Source organism: Lycorma delicatula, chromosome 11 (genome assembly GCF_047948215.1).
Source record: "Lycorma delicatula isolate Av1 chromosome 11, ASM4794821v1, whole genome shotgun sequence".
Taxonomy (NCBI): domain Eukaryota; kingdom Metazoa; phylum Arthropoda; class Insecta; order Hemiptera; family Fulgoridae; genus Lycorma; species Lycorma delicatula.
Window position 1 is genome coordinate 52,583,885 of NC_134465.1, and position 19,320 is coordinate 52,603,204.

The following is a 19,320-nucleotide window of genomic DNA, read 5'->3' on the forward strand; positions in this document are numbered from 1 at the left end:
CAAATCTTTATTTCAGAATTTCGCCTCCAAGGGGGCTAGGGTCTTCATCTTCAGACCTTCCCTGGGATAACATGAATATATCCTGAAAATTTAAAAGCAATTGGTCGGATAGTTCTCTCGTGATGTTGCAGACAAACTTTCACAGTTATACAGAGTGTTTCTAAAATGATGAACTGGCTATACCTTTTCAGATTCTACTTGTAAAATTAAACAAAAAATACCCTTTAGAAAAATGGGAATTTCTCCTTCATTCTCCCTCTGTCCGCCAATTTGTTATTTTTATATAAAAATTTATATCTCAAGTTCAGATAGAGGAATCACATTAATACTTTGTAAGCATCTTTGTAATAAAGTTTTAAAATTAGCAAAAAATCAGAACATAATAGCTTTGCAAATTACAAAATGGCGACTATTTTTATTTTTCAATTCATTATATCTCCATAAATATAAGTTTTATCAAAAATTATGTTTTTGCTAAAATATTAAGCCTTTTATTTTGAACAAAATAAGATTCAATTTTTTAAAATTGGTTTACAAATAGCTGAGTTACGGCAGAAAATTGATGTAATTTTGTATCTGTTTTCATGTCCTCCAATTTACGTTCAATTCGATTAAATATTAATTGTTTTTATTTATTGCTAATTCTAATATTGTAAATTAGTATCAAATTAAGTAATAATTTTCTCACAATAATAGACCTAATAATTAAAAATATAAAACTACCTCTGATAATCTTACATAATTGTTGTAGAACATTAGGTATACTTTTTTTTAAAATAAACAGTTAAAAATTGTTAAAAGTTATAAGAGATGTTTAAAGTGTCCACCATTAGAGATTACACAAGTCTTCAGTCTTTTTCTGAGTGTGTCTTAACTGTTCAAAAATTTCAGAAGTATTCCTAATTTCTTGAAATCCATTTTGGATCCTTTGTTGAAGATTCTCAATGTTGAATAAACAATATGTTTCAAATGGCCTCACACGTAGAAGTCAAGAGGGTTAAGTCACGTGATCAGGCAGACCAGGGCACTAGCCCTCCGCAACCTATCCTCCTTTCCTTTTTTCATAGAAAGTTTCATGCAGGAAATCTGATACCAACTGGCTGAAATGTGCTGGAGCAACTTTGTGGTGAAACCATATATTTCCTCTTAATTGTAGATTCCAAAAAATGTAGAAGATTTTCGGAAAATGAGCAAGATAATTTTCTCCATTTAAATGAATTGGTAGAATGACTAGTCATTAAAAATACCTGCCCGTATGTTCAGGAAAAATCTTTGTTGATGGTTACTGTGGAAGGTACCATGATTCTCGTTGCTCCAGATATGCTGGTTATGATAGTTTTTAACAGCATTCCTGTTGAAAGAAGGTTCATTTTTACATTCATCAACAGTAATAGTCGCTGCGTAAAATTATTCAAAAGTGAAAAATTAAGATCAATTGTTTTATTATTACGTAATGTTAAATTTTATTGTGAGAAAATTATTACTTAATTTGACACTAATTTACAATATTAGAATTAATAAATAAAAACAATTAATATTTAATCGACTTGAATTTAAAGTGGAGAACATGAAAACAGACACAAAATTACATTAATTTTCTGCCATAATTCGGCTATTTGTTAATTGATTTAAAAAAATAAAATATCATTTTGTTCAAAATAAAAAAGGCTTAATATTTAGCAAATAACATACATTTTGATTAAAAGTTATATTTACAGAGATATAGGGATTGATAAGTAAAAATGGCTGTCATTTTGTAATTTGCAAGGGTATTTAAGTCCTGATTTTTTTTCTAATTTTAAAACTTATTACGAAGATCCTTACAAAATAATAATGTGATTCTTCTATCCAAACTTGAGATATAAATTTTTATATAAAAATAACAAAATGGCGGACAGGGGGAGAATGAAGGAGAAATTCCCATTTTTCCTAAGGATATTTTTTGTTTAATTTTACAAGTAGAGTTTGAAAAGGTATAGCCAACTCACCATTTTAGAAACACTCTGTATATAAGATATACATAATTTAGTTTTAGATTTTTAAGAGTTATGTTATGTATAAAAAAGATTATTTATTTAAGTTGTAGATTTTAAACAAAATGCAAATGATATCAAAGTGAGAGCTAAGTACAGTGCTAATGAAAAACTTGCTAGCTAACAGAAAAATGAACCTGATTAAAATAATATTTGCTAACTTTTCCTAGATACGTCCTCAGGAATAAGTATACCAAAATTTCAACTCTGCTTATACAAGGGAAAATTAGTGAAAGTGATAAATAAGTCTGAAGCAATTGCTTTATTGTATAAGGATGAGTAAAAAAATTAATTCCTTCATAGCCACAGCTTATTCCATAAACGGATCATATCTGCCAAGTTTCTAGCTCTTCTACTCTCATGATCCATTTTCAACCCTCCTTTAATTTAATTCTTTAGGGATTGTTAATCAAAATATTTCCTTACATTTCCTATACATCCTGTAGGGAATGCCAGATTTCAGCTTTCCTTTTATCCAAGAAGTACGAAAATTAGTGATGAGATGAGTCAAGTCAGTGAGAACTACTGCATTTTTGTATGTATAACTAAGAGACCAAATGGCAGTAGAATACAACAAAATGACAAAATCTTAAGCGAAGAAGAATATCACAAAAATCAAGAATTTTTAACTTAAAATATTTTTTTTAAAAATAAGTGTACATCATATTTAACAAAATAAATCATGAAAAAATTTACCAGTTGATGTCTTAAATAATTTAACACAATGATTAAAAGGTCTGATACTGCCACATAATGTTTCTGTACCACTTATATACGCTGCACCATCCCTTACGTCAATTTTATTTACTCCTAAATGATGTGTTCCTTCTGGTAATCCTAATGCTGAAATAGCATCTGTTACTATTACACAACCTGCAACATAAATAATTATATTCAAGATAAACTTTAAATAAAATAGAGGTTTGCAATAAGGAATATTAAAACAGTAACTTCTGATTGGCTGTTAAAAATAAACAGCTGCCAAAATAACACGGAAAATACCAATAAACATAGCTAACAGCAGGAGCTGCAAACAGCAGTCAATAATCTCATTATACGCCAATGTACTGTCTTTTAAGTTCTATTCAGTACTAGAAAGTAGCAACTGATGAAACATGTATAGTCACACCCATGGACTATGAGATGTGTGATATATTTGACATTTTACAAGCAAAAGGTACAAGAAATTCATGGAATCTGTGACCAAAATAACATCAGAAGTTTATTATGAAGTTGTAAAAAAGCTGTGAAGGCTATCTTAAATAAATGGTAAGTGTATACTCTCAAAGCATGTTCTTTTATATGAAAATGCATGTCCACTCTGCCAGTCATATAAAAGTTGTACTCAGAGCAATTCAGGAGGAAATACTTCAATCAACTGGAACCGAGAGACAAAGTTTCTTCATTAAGATGAAAGTATAACTGACTAATTAGCAATTAAATTGCTAAAGAACTAATGAATAAAGTAAATAATTGATTTGGGACCCTAGTAGTGGAATTTTTTGGAAATTTTTAAAAAGCTGTTGTGGTGATAAGTGCCTAGTTGTCAAATATGTAGAGAAGTAATACAAATATACTCGAAACTTATATATAAAATATTTTTTAAATATCTATTTATTTATTACTGTCATTAAATAAAGTTTGGTTTGTTTTACAATATTTAATCAGGTTAAATTATTGTATTCAAAAAGGTATTGTAGAAATGAAAGAAAAAACAAAAGGAATGAGATTAATAGAAAATCCATGCATTGTATCTACTTTGCAGATGATATTGTATTACTGGCGGAATCATTAAGAGGAATGGATTTTATGTTAGAAACACTATCTAAAGTACTAACAAAACTTAAACTGAAAATTAATAAGGCAAAGACAAAGATTATGACTGTAGGAAAAACAAAGGAAGGTACAAAGGTAGATAGATATTAAATTAGACGGTACTGTTATAGAGAAGATTGACAGTTTTTGTTATTTGGGAAGCACCGTCACTAGTGATAATAAATGTGCCACAGAAGTAAAAAGAAGAATAGCACTAGCAAAACGAGCTTTCCAGGATAAAAAGAATGTGCTGACTGATAATCAAAGGAGTATGCAAATAAGGAAACAGTTCACTAAAAATTATGTCTGAAGGTGTGAAATATGGACGCTTGGGAATGCAGAAAGAAGAAGACTGGAAGCAATAATTTAGCAATGAAGCAAATTTAATGAGTTTAGCAATGAAAAATTCTGGTAGGATGGCCTTTGTTTCTGCTTATATCTGCAGACTGGATGGGCAGATTTGGATGAAATTTGGTAAAATAATTTGCACAAGTCATGTAATTTTGATCACAAAATATCAAAAGCGCAGATAGATACAGACATTTATGGTTCCTGTGTCTCAAAATTTTACTTGAGTAAGAAACTTTTGTCACATATTTTAATACCATTTAGTTAACTAAAATACTTTCTAATGGTATTTTCTTTTATTAAAACCATCATAAAAGGATAAGGATAAAAAAATTTTTTTTTTTTTATATAAAAAAATTTTTTTTTTTTTATTTATTGTTTCTGACTCAGTAACAATCTTATACTAATTAGATGATTTCATTATTTTAGTTTAGTCATTTTGGTTATTACACAAAAAAAACTTATACATAACCAAAAACACCCCTCCCCCCCCCCCCCATTTATATACACATACAGAAAAATGCAACTTGATTTGAAATAAATTTTAAAAGTAATAAAACTGACAAAAATCACTACACAAAAAAGTAAATAATCATTTCAGATTTTTTTAATTTTGAAGTAATTAAATAACAGCTATGAAGAATTTATAAACCTTCATTTAGTACCAATTTAAGTATCAAAATTCAAATTTATTTTTTTTTACATTTTTGAGTACTTAAAGTGGTTTAATTTTTTTAATATCATTTTATTGTGTATTTTTTTTAATGTCATTTTTATGTTACAATAAAAAGATTCAAAATACACTGTGTATACTAAAAAAAAAATTATAAAAAAATTTGATGTGGACACCACATGACTTCCTGGAAAGCCTGTTAAATGACATAAACACATTTTTTTTAAACTGAAAAGTAGATAAAATTTTATTTCATTAATAACATCTGATATTTTTCATAAATTTTTTTTTATTGTTATTATTCAATTATTATTTATTGTAATTTTTTTTTCACAGTCAGAATTTAATAATTATTAATAAATCAATACATTTAAATTAAAAAAAAAAAAAAAGTTAAAAAAGGAGATTGAAGTCAGATTCAAACCAATATGCCTTCCCCTTGTAAGATCCAAATATTTCATTAATTAAAATTTTACTTGGCTATAACTCTGGAACCAATGAAAATAAACACATGATATATTGTTAAAAAGCTCTCAATGTGGACTTATTAACTGCAGTTAAGAAAAAGTCCAAAATCTAAAATTTTTTATTTTGAGCTTTTTTGGACAATTTTTGCAGTTGACTGCAATCAAAAGGGGTTGTGCACAACTAGATGTTACTAGAAATTTCAATATCCTATGACTAATTGTTTTTGAGTTATGCAAGATACATATGTACATACAGATGTCACATCAAAACTAGTTAAAATGGATTCAGGGATGGTCAAAATGATTATTTCTGTTGAAATCCGAAAATTGAAATTTTTTGTCATCACAATACTTCCTTTACTTTGTACAAGGAAGTAAAAATGAACATAGAGAAATTACAAGAATACAATAAGGCTTGGGATGTAGGACAAAATTTAATTATAGATTTAATCTTAAGTTTTCTAACTAATTTTCTTGATTTTCATTCAAAAATGTTTTTAATTCCACAATGACATCAGATTACTTATCATTAAGCGATAAAAACAAATACTATGCAATGAATTTGATGTAAAAAAAAACCTGTTAAGTATACTCATCTTATTCATTGCTGAACGCCGTGACCCCATTGACCATATGAACATAAGATATGTTCATATGATTAATATAAACAACAGATTTTTTGTTAACAGATTCTTCTACTTAGTTATGCAGCAACAGTAGAAAGACTCCACAGCTTAAATCATGAGCTTTCTTTATTTTTATTGAAATTTGTTAAAAAGAAAACTTTTAAATAATTACAATAGAAAAAATGCATACCCTCTGGTTTTACTCTATGAGCAATCCGTATTGAAGCAGGATGTGTATGCAAACCATCAGGTATTAAACCAAATGTCAATGGTTTGTCAGTAACTGTTGCAACAAGACCAAGCAAACCAGGATCACGGTGATGAAACTTTAATAACAAGAATTTTATAATATCAATAAACACTAACAAATATAAATGTACAATAAATCAAAAAATAACATTTACACCTAAACAAAAACTTCTCTTTTTACAGACCGTAGGTTGAAAAGAAAAAAAGTTTAGCAGTAATATTAGGACTACACACTTACCTAACCACTAAGCACCTAAATATATATCATTTCATGAAAACGGTACTGAAGTGTAGTCACTTCAGTACTGTTTTCATGAAATACAGTATACATATGTAATACATATACAGCCTAAATAAGTAGGAGCCGAAGTAATATAGTTATTACTTCGGCTCATACTTATTTAGGCTGTATATAGATTATTCATATTAACTATAATTTCTTTTTTCTGTTTAGCCTCTGGAACCACTATAAGGTATTACTTCAAAGGATGAATGAGGATGATATGTATGAATGTAAATGAAGTGTAGTCTTGTACAGTCTCAGATCGACCATTCCTGAGATGTGGTTAATTGAAACCAAACTACCAAAGAACACCAGTGTTCAGTATCTAGTATTCACGGTATCACTGTATTCACCGGTTCACAGCATTCACAGTATCTAGTATTCAAATCCATACAAAAGCCTTTACTAGCATTTGAACCTTAGAACTCTCGACTTCAAAATCAGCTGATTTATGATGAATTAGTAAACTGTTACAAATATATAATTACAAACACAAGATTTTGGTAACATTATATTTTTCTTCTAGTAGCATTTAGTTATTATGGATACTGGATGTGTGCGTTTGAAATTAAAGCATTCTATAAAAATGGAAATAGTTTTATGACTGCACAATGGCCGTTTTGAAGCCACGTCATTGGCCATCAGAATGACACACGGCTGTCAGTTAATGCCATTAATAGTTAGCTGGGTTCAAAATTTTGAAGACACTAGTTCAGCACTGAGCAAGAAGCATTCTGTTAAACAAAATAATATATCTACATCTGAAAAAAACTTATGCTGTAAAAGGTGCAGTGATGTTCATGATGTAAAATATACAAACCCAACTTAAAAAAATAAGTTAATCACAATGCTGGTCAACTTTAGGATATAATATTTAGAACTTAGAATATATATGGTTAAATGTTGTTAAATTAACTGCCAATTCTGTTATAAGATTTCTTTTTTAAATACATAAACAGAAAAACTATTAAATTTTTCAAAACTGTTTTATCAGCTCACCTGGTGAGCTGAAAAAAAAAAATATTACACAGAATAATTCAGGAGAAAAATCAATTTAGAATTGATCCTAGAGCTTGAAGTAGGTAGTCAAAACTTGTAAACAATTTAATCTTGAGAAAATTGATGAAATAAAGTCTATGAAAAACAGAAAAATGTTCAACTCATATTGTTAAAAACAAAACTTAACAGAAAAATGTTATGAATTTGTAAAAATTAAAAAAACTGTTTTAATACAATAAATATAGACCTTTGAAAAATTAGGTTGGCAACAATAACTGTATGCTTTAATTTGAATACTACTCATTCTTTCATAAAATTGTTATGTGTTATGTGTTATATGCTATTGTTATGTGTTACACAATAAACACTTTTCACTGTGTTCCATTATTTTTGAGAAAAAAGTTCTATAGTGTTTTTGTTTTTTATAATGTAAAACGGTACCAATATTTTTCCAGTTGAATTTGAATTTATAAAAGTGAAATTCTGTAATAAATTCTTTGTTTTTAAAAACTGCTGCATCTTTTCACTCTTGCAGAATATGATGTATGATTTTCGTATGACTTTTGCAATGGAAGTGCGCCAGCTGCGGTGAAAGAATACTGATATAGGTATCTTGAACAAACAGTTTTAAATCATAAAGTATTCCGTAGAATTTTTAATAATCTTTTTGAGAATGGTACACTTCCCAGTAGTGCTCATGTTTCATCTGAATGTCAACTGATATTTGATGATGAAAGGGAAAACATTCTTCAGGTGGTATAGCTTAGTCCTACAACAAACACGCAAAGAATCTTTACACGACTAAACATTCAAGAAGGTACAGTGTAGAGGAAATTACATGCTCACCAACTACATTCTTATCAAGATGCTCAACATCTCCTCATGAAACCACCTCAACTACTCAACAACACCTTATGAAAGTTTAACAACAACAGTTTTGTGACCATGCTGAACGATTGCAGTTTTGTCAATGTGTTAAAAATAATTATCACTTAATTCTGTTAATACTATTTTATGATGAAGCTGCTTTTATCCATAGTGGCATAAACAACACATGTAATTCATTTCGATGGTCTGAAGAAAGTCCTCTTGCTATAGATGAATCAAATTTCCACGAATGATTTTCACTGTAAGTTTGATTGCGGCATGAACAACAACCAATTAATGGGCCCTTGTGTATTGGAACGTTTCACAGGGAGAAAATATCTAGAATTTTTAAACAATGAATTTCTTGAACTGCTTGAAATTTTTTCGCTGGCAAAACAAATTGAAATGTACTAAAAAATATATGGAAGCAACAACATATTTGAAGAATGAAGAAAGATAATTCTTAGATGAAAAATTTACTGGTAAATGGACTGGCTGCCTAGACCACTGGCCCTAAATTCCTTGGATTACTGTTTATGGGGTTTGATAAAATACATGATATACAAGCAAAAAGTAGACACATATGATGAACTGATTGCTCGCATTCTCAATGCTGCTGCCTCATCAAGGAACACTAAGATATCATTAGGCTTGTGAAAGAAGATGTAAGCAAACAAATTGAAAAGGGCCTAACCTAACAATTTTCTGTTAAGTTTTGTTTTTAATAATATGAATTTTTTTTTGTTTTTCACAGAATTTATTACATCAGTTTTCTGAGAATTAAATTGTCTACAAGTTTTGATTTTAAAATTTTCACACTTATTAGTCAAAACAAAGTAATTTTACTTCAAACCAAAAAAAAGGATTCTTTGTCACCAGAATTTTCTATTTTACACAAGATATCATGAAAACTTAGAGAGATAAAGTTCTGGGAACTGTTTTATTTGATTTTTCAGGTTAAACATAGAAACCGTAAAATTTACCCCCTTATAAAACACATTAAAAATTTCAGTATGACCTCATTTCAACAGGGGGGAGAGATTTTTCACTGATAATATGGCGTTTTCAGATGTATGTTTGTACAAAGTTTTTTCTTTACTTTAAGCTCTAGCTCAGTTCCCAAATAATTTTCTTTTCTTCCTAACGTAGCCTCTGTGTGTATGTGTGTGTGTATGTGTGCAAGCATGTGTATGTGTGTGTGTGTGTGTGTGTGTGTGTGTGTGTGTGTGTGTGTGTGTGTGTGTGTGTGTGTGTGTGTGTGCATGTGTGTCTGTCTGGGTGGGTATGTGTGTGTGTGTATATATATATACACACATGTGTATCACAAAGTTCTCCCAGGACATTCATAACAGTATAAAATATGCCCCAGAACTGGAATACCCAGGGATATCTGTAGTAATTTTTGGAGTGAAATCCAATAAATGGGGGTAAAAGCCCAGTTTTTATATGTTTGACATACAATAACTTTGTTAAACAGGTAATAAACACATAAAACTTTTAAACAAAATTTGTAGAGAATCTGATTATGAAGAAAATGGTGTAAGATAAGTTGAATAAAACAATGAAAAATTAGAATTTTATTTAAAAATACTTAATTACTATGTTTGTCAGAAAAGTACTTACTTAATATAAACAAAGATCAACTTTTTTTTGTGATGTGAGAAATTTTGCAGTTAAAAAAAAAACTAGAAATTACACAACAATTGTAAAATAAAAATTATTTAGATAATAATTTTTTTATTAATGACAGAAGTATAATAAATTTATACAGTACACTTTGGTCAAGTGTACTATTTCTAAATAAAATTTGACACTTTCTCATTTTTCTCTGTTTTATTCAACTTTTCAAACTATTCAGAATTAAATTCTCTAGAAGCTTTGTTTAAAAGTTTTATGTGTTTGTTACTCATTAAACAAAGATATTACAATTTAACATAAAAAACAGGGTTTTTATCCTACTTATGGGTTTTCACTAGATTTCTCAAAGATTACAGCATAAGATTCTAGGACCTATTTTATTGGATTTTCCAGGTCAAAAACCATAAGAAATCACTCAGTTTGCTCCCTTAAGTAAGTCCTAAAAATTTCAGCACGACCTCATTTCACCAACATAACTGATATCTGAGCAAACAAAATCTTTCACTACCCATAACTCTCAAACAAAGCATTTTAGGACATACCTTTATAGAACTTTTTCAATTATTTTCACGAGTAGAATAGGTTATGAAAGTCCCGGGAGAACTTTGTGATATATTGATATATAAATAAACAACGAATTAGCTTAAAACACAATAACAGAAAAACCTAAAAAATTAATACCAAAAGACAACTTTCATGGGATCCCACATCATCATCAGTCAGTACACAATTCTATAATTACATCAAAAATAAAAACAAAAAAGAAATAAAAACTTAAAAATTAGAAAACATTAATCCTAACAACCACAAAACTTGATCACAGCTTCATTGCCAACTGGAATGATGTAAATTTAAAACATCATGCAACTGTTCATAAACATTGTTGCCAACTGCTACAACTCACTTTGTCTCTAATTAAAGCATCATCTTCAAAAACAATCTGTTGATTAATCATTTCATACCCTGTTTTTCTTTAAACCTAAGTGAGATATAAGTCTGGGACTTTTACTCAATTTCTTAGATCAAAAACCATAAGGAAGCATCAAATTTACCCCTTGATTTGTACACCATGAATTTTAGTATGGTTTAATTTCATAGAGGGGGTAGAAAGCAGGGCTAAATGTTTAACGAACCGTTTTCTGACCTATATTTATATGAATCTTTTTTCTTATTTTTGGCTACAGAATTATCTCCCAACAGATTGCCGTGTAATTTGGAATCACTCTGTATATTTCCTTTTCCAAGAATGTTTTTTATTTTTATACCTTTTCATTTCAATACCTTCTTTTAAATATAATGCAGAGGAAGTGAAATCCTTAGCATGCAAATTTAAATTCTTGAACTGAAGGGAAATTTGGGTTTTGGGTTGTTGGTTTCTGGTCAGCTAATTTACATACAATTTACAACAATAATTTACACAACACCAATTATTATTCAGTTACTGATTTTATGCTTCACTGTTGATGGAAAAATAATAAAGGTAAAATGCCATCCATGAAGAATTTTGTGCATGATTTTCTATTTCTCTACTGATATATAAATAAACAACTTTCACAAATATTGAAATATTTGTGAAAGTTTACATAAAATTTGTTAATAATAGAGGTGCTCCATGATCAACAGGTAAGCCTAGAACTAGTTGTACTTAGAACATAAACTGTTTTGAAGAGATTAGTAAATAGCCCTTATATAAACAGAAAGATTTACATTAGGCTAGAAATACCCAGAATAAGTTCTTGAGAACGATTTGAAAGAAGAGATTTGAAAGAAATCAGACCAAGACTACTTCATGCACTTTGCGAAAATGATTTTGACAGACAAAAGGAATGTTGCAAGAAATTTATCATTTGTTGACAGCAGATTCTCAGTTCTCTACCTTGGTGATATGGTTGGATGAAGCACGATTTTAAATGAATGGTCATAAATTGAACTGTTATAAATTTGTTTGTCGGCAGAAAACCATTAGCATATGGAGAAGGAACTTAGAATGTACTTGTAATATATATTTGGTGTTAGATTAACAAAAAAAAGCCATGTTAGAACTTTATTTTTTTTAGGGTAAAACAAGGAATTTGTGTCATGAAATATTGGTTATTACCTGGCTGTTAAACAACCCTGTATTTGACGTTGGCCATACCATTGTTTGGTAGCAAGGTGGGACACCTCCTGACTATGATTTTCAAGTTAGAGACTACCCTGATCAAACTTTACCTTTACGGATAGGTCGCTGAAATGACCAAGATTTCATATGATTTGATACCTTGCAATTTTTGATTCTGGGAAATCTTCAGATCTTCTAATCCAAATTATCGGAACCACCAAGCTATTGTTTCATAATTCCAGTGGTTTTTAAAAGACAGAACAAAAATTAGTATAAAAAATGTTCAAGTGCTTAAATCCTGACATGAATATAAAAGTGCAGAAAGGTAACATTTAGAACACTTCCTCCGATGTATATTAAACATGTAATAAAAACAATTGTTGAATTTTTTTATTAACTATTTTATTATTAGTTATTGGATAAACTGAATGTTCACTCACTCAATATATAATTACTTATGAAGTACAGAAATAAACAAAAGCAAATCCTACTCACTAAATTCATACAATTAAATAAGTGCGTTATAAAACTTGCACCACATTCTATAGCTTTTAATCCTGTATCCATGTCTGCATTAGTATGACCTGAAAAACATGAACATTAAAAAAACATTTATACAACATCCAGTTTTTATTACAGTAATTTATATTACAAAAAAATATTTGTTACATGATTGAGTGAAATTTTTATATATCACAATTTTATATATGTTTTCTTTTTTTTTAATGCAACTGTGTGTTTAGTTATTATATTACTTGTGGTAATAAATATGTCAAAGAATTAATATTATTGTTTTCTTAAATTTTTAAAGTAAATTTTATTTTTTTATTGGAGGAATTAAATTTATTACAAACCTAAAATAAGATTTAATGAGCTTTACATTGCATTTACGAATAATGATAAAAATGTCCTGATACAGCAAAACACCTCATGAACAATAAACATTGAAAATAATATCTATATTTTAGAAATAACTGCTGATTCTATTTATTAAATACAAGAACAAAATATTATATCTTTAAAACAAAAGCAAATCTAAATCATAAACCATCAAGCTCAGTTTGAGTAGGATACATTATTACAACTGGCAACACTGACAACCAATAAATGAATTAACATTTTATTATGATCAGTTTTTACATTATATAAATGATGTCAAGACTGGTTAGGAATGTTACTCCACACACAAAAAAGAACGAAAATGCCCCAGCATTTGTCTGGTTGAATCAAACAATTTAAAAATACAAACTCATAAAGTGACAGTAAATTAAACATGTGAAGATACAAAATAACTACAATATAAATATTAACTGAAAAGACATTAATGAAAATTATTTGAGTCCATATTTACATATATTAAATAAATATGCAGAGTGAATTTTTTTTTTGCCTTTCATTTATTTATCAGCATTATTTAAAAATTCATTAAAAAAGTTATAATGTTTACGTAAAATAAAACCATCCAATTTTACTTTAACTAAGTAGGTAGGAAGATCCTTTAAATGGGTCAATTATTTATTAAAAGTGGCAATGAAAGTATAATATGGTAAAAAGGGTTTCTAAAAAACCAAAGAATTGAGTTTAGTAATATGAAAACAGTTTTGTTGTCTGATTTAATGGAGATGGATATAATTATTATTTTGTTAAGAATTATTGTTTTAGTAGATACTGTAAATACATACTATAAAAACAAATGAAGAGATTAATAAATAATATTCTATTAATATTATACAAGAAAATTAGTCTAGATTTCAATCATTATTAACAATTCATAATAAAACATTTAAACAATGAGTAAAATTGTTGTATCAATTAACTTTTTAAATCTGATAAATAATACTTAAAATTCATACAAAAATCAATTGGAAAAAATACAAAAGTTCAATCAATTTGTATATACAATTTAGATATATGTATTATAAAAAATATACATTACCTACTAAGCTACATACTGTATTTACTGGTATGATTCATGAACTTTCTGACTTACATTTTTTATCTAACTGTAGGTGTGTGATTTAAGCAAAGAAATGTTTTTACATATGTTTATAATGAAACTAAATGAGTGGAAAATGATATTTGTTTGTCTGAATTTTTTTTAAAATATTGTTTAAAAATTCAGATGCATATAAATACATGAGCGGGGCAGAAACAAGTAATTTAAAACTTCAAAATGAACAATTTAATTGCACACAAAATACTACATACTAAGTAAATTACTGTAAAGAACAAGGAAAAGCATTTAATTTTCTACTCGTGTTTTGAAAATAACATCATGCAAGTGACCACCATTAGCGGTAAGGCATCTCACCTGATGTCAGCCTATCCACTAGAATTGCATGAACTTTTGCTCGGATGAAATCTTTCAGTTCCGCTGGCATAAAACTTCTCTTTCAAACAACCCCATAAGAAAAAAATCACATGCCGATTAATGAGGCGAGTGGGGAGGCCATGTGACATCTCCAAAACAAGGGAGACGACATGTTTGGGAAACATTTCTCAGATGACTGCCATGGAATTTCGTGCTTGTGGGCGGTAGCATAATCCTGTAGAACTATCCCAGCCATTTGTTGACATGTGCCGACGAAGTTCATTATGGAGAAACATTCATCACAGCACCACTTATCAATCTGATGTGACCGTAACAGACCGATCATTAGCATTCTCAAAAAAGTACGACCCAATCGCTCCAAATGTACTAACACCACACTGTAACTTTATCACACCACACCACCACCACTATGCATGGTTTTTCATGCAACATGCGTTCTCTGTATCCCAGTACCTGAAGATCTGCTCGTTAATGTATCTGTTTCGATGAAAATGTGCCTCATTGGATATTAGCAGATGATCCAGCAATTGCGATGTTTTTTCAATTAGTTTAACATTTATCTACAGAAGTCACTCCGATAATTCAAATCACATGGATAGAATTGTTGCACTATTTGCATTTTATAGGGATAGAACATTAAATCATCATGTAAGATGCGTCCGATGGCTTTACACGTTAAGTGCAAGGCAGTTGAATGGTAAAAAGTAGAACACTGAGGACTATACTGAAACACTTCTGCCATTCTCCATACATTTTCCAAGGTTCGCACACTTCTAGGGTGACCAGGAAGCTTCTTCTTGATAACTGATGCATTAGATCTGAATTGTCTGACCCAATTCAATAATATTTGGCAAGTGGGAATCTTTCCATTCTTTCCAATTTAAAATCTCATCAAAAACTCATTATGTTAACAATAGCTGAACCATAATGTTTGTAAAATGCTTCTGCTGCAAAAACGCAACACTCTTCCAACTAATACTGCATCATCACTGAAGACTTTAAACTGTATAACTCAGCTATCATGTATTTTCCCTACTAGCTACACAAATGTAGGCATGGCGCGACTTTTACTTCATCCAACTGTTCTGCCCCACCCAGTATATATATATATATATATAAATTTATATTTAATAAATCAACCCTAAGCACAGAACAATTTAAATAGGATGACTTACCTTATTTCACTACAAACAGAAGCGCTTACACAAAATTGATTTGCATCATCAGCTACATACATTTAAATATATATATATATACCAGGTGTGTAAATATGAAACCAGAATTTAACCATAGATGTTAATGTAGTTACCATCAAAGCGCATCATTGGTGCTATTTTCTGTCCTTGACAGCTGACAAAGATTTTCAACTCACAACAATACAAGTTTCATACAACAGCATGGTTTTAATTAGCATTGAACATGTCAATTTTTGTACCATCAGACTACGATTTGCAGACGGCATTGATTTTCTGTTACCATTTAAAGAGAACTGCTGCAGAATCGCATTGAATGCTTGTCGAAGCTTACAGTGAGCAAGCATTTGGTAAATCACAGTCCTTTGAGTGGTTTAAAAAAAAAATTCAAAAGTAACGATTTTGACATAAGAAACGAAGAACATAGAAGACCACCGGAAAAGTTTGAAGACAGCGAATTGCAAGCATTGTTGGATGAGGATGATCCTCAAACGCAACACCTTCTGGAAAGATCTAGAAGATGGGAAAATGCGTTCCACATGAACTGAATGAAAGACAGCAAGAAAACCAAAAAACCACTTGCGAAATGCTGCTTACAAAAGAAATTAATTTCTCCATTGAATTGTGACAGGTGATGAAAAATAGATATATTTTGAGAATCCTAAGCGTAACTCCAGGTGAACTATCGACATTGATTTTAAGGCCAAATCGCTGTGGAAAGAAGACAATGCTCTGTGTTTGGTGGGATCAGAAGGGTGTGATCTGTTATGAGCTGCTAAAACCTGGTGAAACCATTAATACTGAACGCTACCGACAACAAATGATCAATTTGAATCAAGCATTGCATGAAAAACAACAGAATATCAAAAAAGCCAATACAAAGTGATTTTGCTTCATGATAATGCACCATCACACAAAACCGGTCAAGGAAACAATTGAGGCGTTCAGTTGGAAAATACTTTCACATGCGGCTTACTCACCAGACTTGGCTTCGTCCGACTACTATTTATTTGCATCGACAGGACACATACCTGCTGAACAGCTCTTCACTTCTTATGAAAATGGCTCGATGACTCATTTGTCTCAAAAGAGCATCAATTTTTTTCGTGTGGCATCTGTAGATTGTCAGAGAGATGGGAAAAATATATAGCTAGCGATGGACAATATTTTGAATAAAATATTCTTTATCATCTTCATACAATAAACGTGTATTTTCTATACAAAAATTCCGGTTTCATATTTACACACCTGGTATATTATAAAAACATCATAAACTTGCAATCCATGATAACATACCACTTATTCACTTATATTAAAAATATTTATAACAAATTGAATTTTATTAAAAATCTTTAAATTAAATTTAACTTATATTTTTAAATCTTATATAAAAGTTTTTTAAAACTTTTATTTAAATTGAATTTTTTTTTAAAAATTATAATCAAACCAAGAAATAAAAAACATAAAATATAAAATACATTTAAGCAATTAAATTTAAATTAAAATGTAAAAATGTAATTAAAACACAGATAAGAATTAAAACTTTTAAAATAAAAACAAAAACTTAAGCAAAGCAAATTCATGTGCTAGCCTTTTCACTGAATTTACTCTCAATGATAATGTTTTTGTAATATAAATATATATATATGTATAAATGTATGCAGCTGATGATGCGAATCAAATTTGCGAAAGCATTTCTATTCGTAATGAAATGAGTTAAATCATCCTATTTCAATTGTTCAGTGCTTAGGGTTGATTAAATATAAATTAATTTGCATTTAGAAATCAAAAAAAAAATATATATATATATATGTATTTATACTTTAAAACAAACATATATTCTTTTATATTTTTACTTTCCTGTTATAGCAGAGCTATAGCTCTAGTAGGAAACTTTATTTTGCTATTGTGCATAGTCGACTAGACTACGGCATCAGCTGTTGGGGAGGAACTTATGTTACAAATTTAGATTCCATAATCAAAATCCAAAAAAGATTCGTTAGAATGATAAGTAAAAAAAGAACTACGGATCATTCTTTGCCAATATTTAGGGAATTGTCTATATTACCGCTACGTTATTTACATGTTTATAAAGTAATGAAAATTTTCTTTATCAGAAGCGGTCATAGAGATAGTATGATAACCGAGTACGAACTTAGAAGTAAAAGGAATGTATATGTCCCCAGAGCAAATAAAACGAGTTATATGAAGTTCTTTTTAAGTACTGCTCCTAGATTGTATAACATACTTCCTAATCATATAAAGACCAGTAGAAACCTAAACACTTTCTTAAAGCTACTAAGACGATGGCTAATTAATATTGATGACGCTGAAAGTATGTTCCATGTAATTACATGATTTATGATTACATATATAATTAATTATAATGCTTTATACTATTGGTCTTAACACAGTAATAGATTTTTTACATTTATAACTTAACGGGTAGCACTGGATGAAAGGTTTATTAGTAAACATAAATATTTGGCGACGATTGATCTTCTCTATACTTAACTGCAGAAAAGATAAGTTTCCACCAGAGCAAATCATGAATTAATCCTCCTACATAAGATAAAACTGTTTACTTTTCCCCTTACTCAAACTAAAAAGATTAATAGGAAAGAGATGGTTCCACAAAACCCTTGTGGACACCTAATCTTTCATCTTTTACAAATAATATAAATTAAGTATAATTAAGTTAAGTTAAGTAATAAATATTAAATTGTATTATAAAACAATGTTAAATTAAGTATGATTAAGTTAAGTAATATTATAATTAGTATTAGGATTACTCCATTAATTATTACATCTGTAAAAGTGAAAGAAATAAAAGAAAATATAAGAAAAAAATATAAATATAATATAAGGAAAAGTATTGTATTGGTCCAATTCGGGAATATGCAGTTTTCACCGGATCTTGACTTTTTGACACCTTAGGAATCTAAAAAACCAGATAGAAATTTTCTGAATGTTAATGTTCATATGTACATGTGTTTGATGTTGGCCTCTAAATCACCTTATATCTCCAGAACTACTGGAACGATTTTGACCAAAGTTGGTCAGATTACTTCTATATATGAGACATTAATCCCATTAAATTTTCAACTTAAAAGTCAAGGAGGTGAAGCTGTAGAGCAAGGTCACCCTCAGTATGTCAATATTTTGCCTAATTAAAGTCATATTTTTCTTAGGCACATTTGTTAACAATTAAAAAATAACAATATTTGCAAAAACCATTTGAAAAATCACAGCCCCACCATAAAAAATGCTGTTGTAGTAGTCTGTTATGTTGTGGTCACAGGTGAGCAGTAGAACTAAATAAATGAATAATATTTGAAGTGTAAAAAGTAACTCGATCGCCTGGTTGAGTTGGTACTTTGTGTTTTAAGCCTCGCAGCTACACCAGTCTGCCAACCTAACAAATGAAATTTGTTCTATGAAAGTTGTGAAATTACATTAGCTTAGTTAGTGCCGACTGTCACCACTAGTATCACCACACCCAAACAAATTAAATACGGTATGCGCATACACTTTAGAATCATTGAATTAAATAAATGAAAAAGTATTATATTTAAAAAAAAAGATAAATATTTTAAATTAAGTTGTGTGTGTAAGCCATATATCAGACACAGCTTTAGCTGTGTGACGGAGTCCGACAAATGTGTTGTCAGCTTTTTTATGTGTATGTATTTTATA

The 19,320-nt window shown here is 29.4% G+C and overlaps 1 protein-coding gene across 1 annotated transcript in view; it reads right to left on the reverse strand.

Moving 5' to 3' along the window:
* Window positions 1-19,320, reverse strand: part of LOC142332392 (N-acetylglucosamine-6-phosphate deacetylase) — a 35,605-nt gene that overhangs the window by 3,516 nt on the left and 12,769 nt on the right. The window contains exons 5-7 of the mRNA XM_075378817.1: window positions 12,595-12,683; window positions 6,153-6,288; window positions 2,730-2,906 (exon numbers count right to left, since the gene is read on the reverse strand). Of these exons, the coding sequence (XP_075234932.1) occupies window positions 2,730-2,906; window positions 6,153-6,288; window positions 12,595-12,683 (402 nt within the window). The remainder of the gene's footprint in view (window positions 1-2,729; window positions 2,907-6,152; window positions 6,289-12,594; window positions 12,684-19,320) is intronic.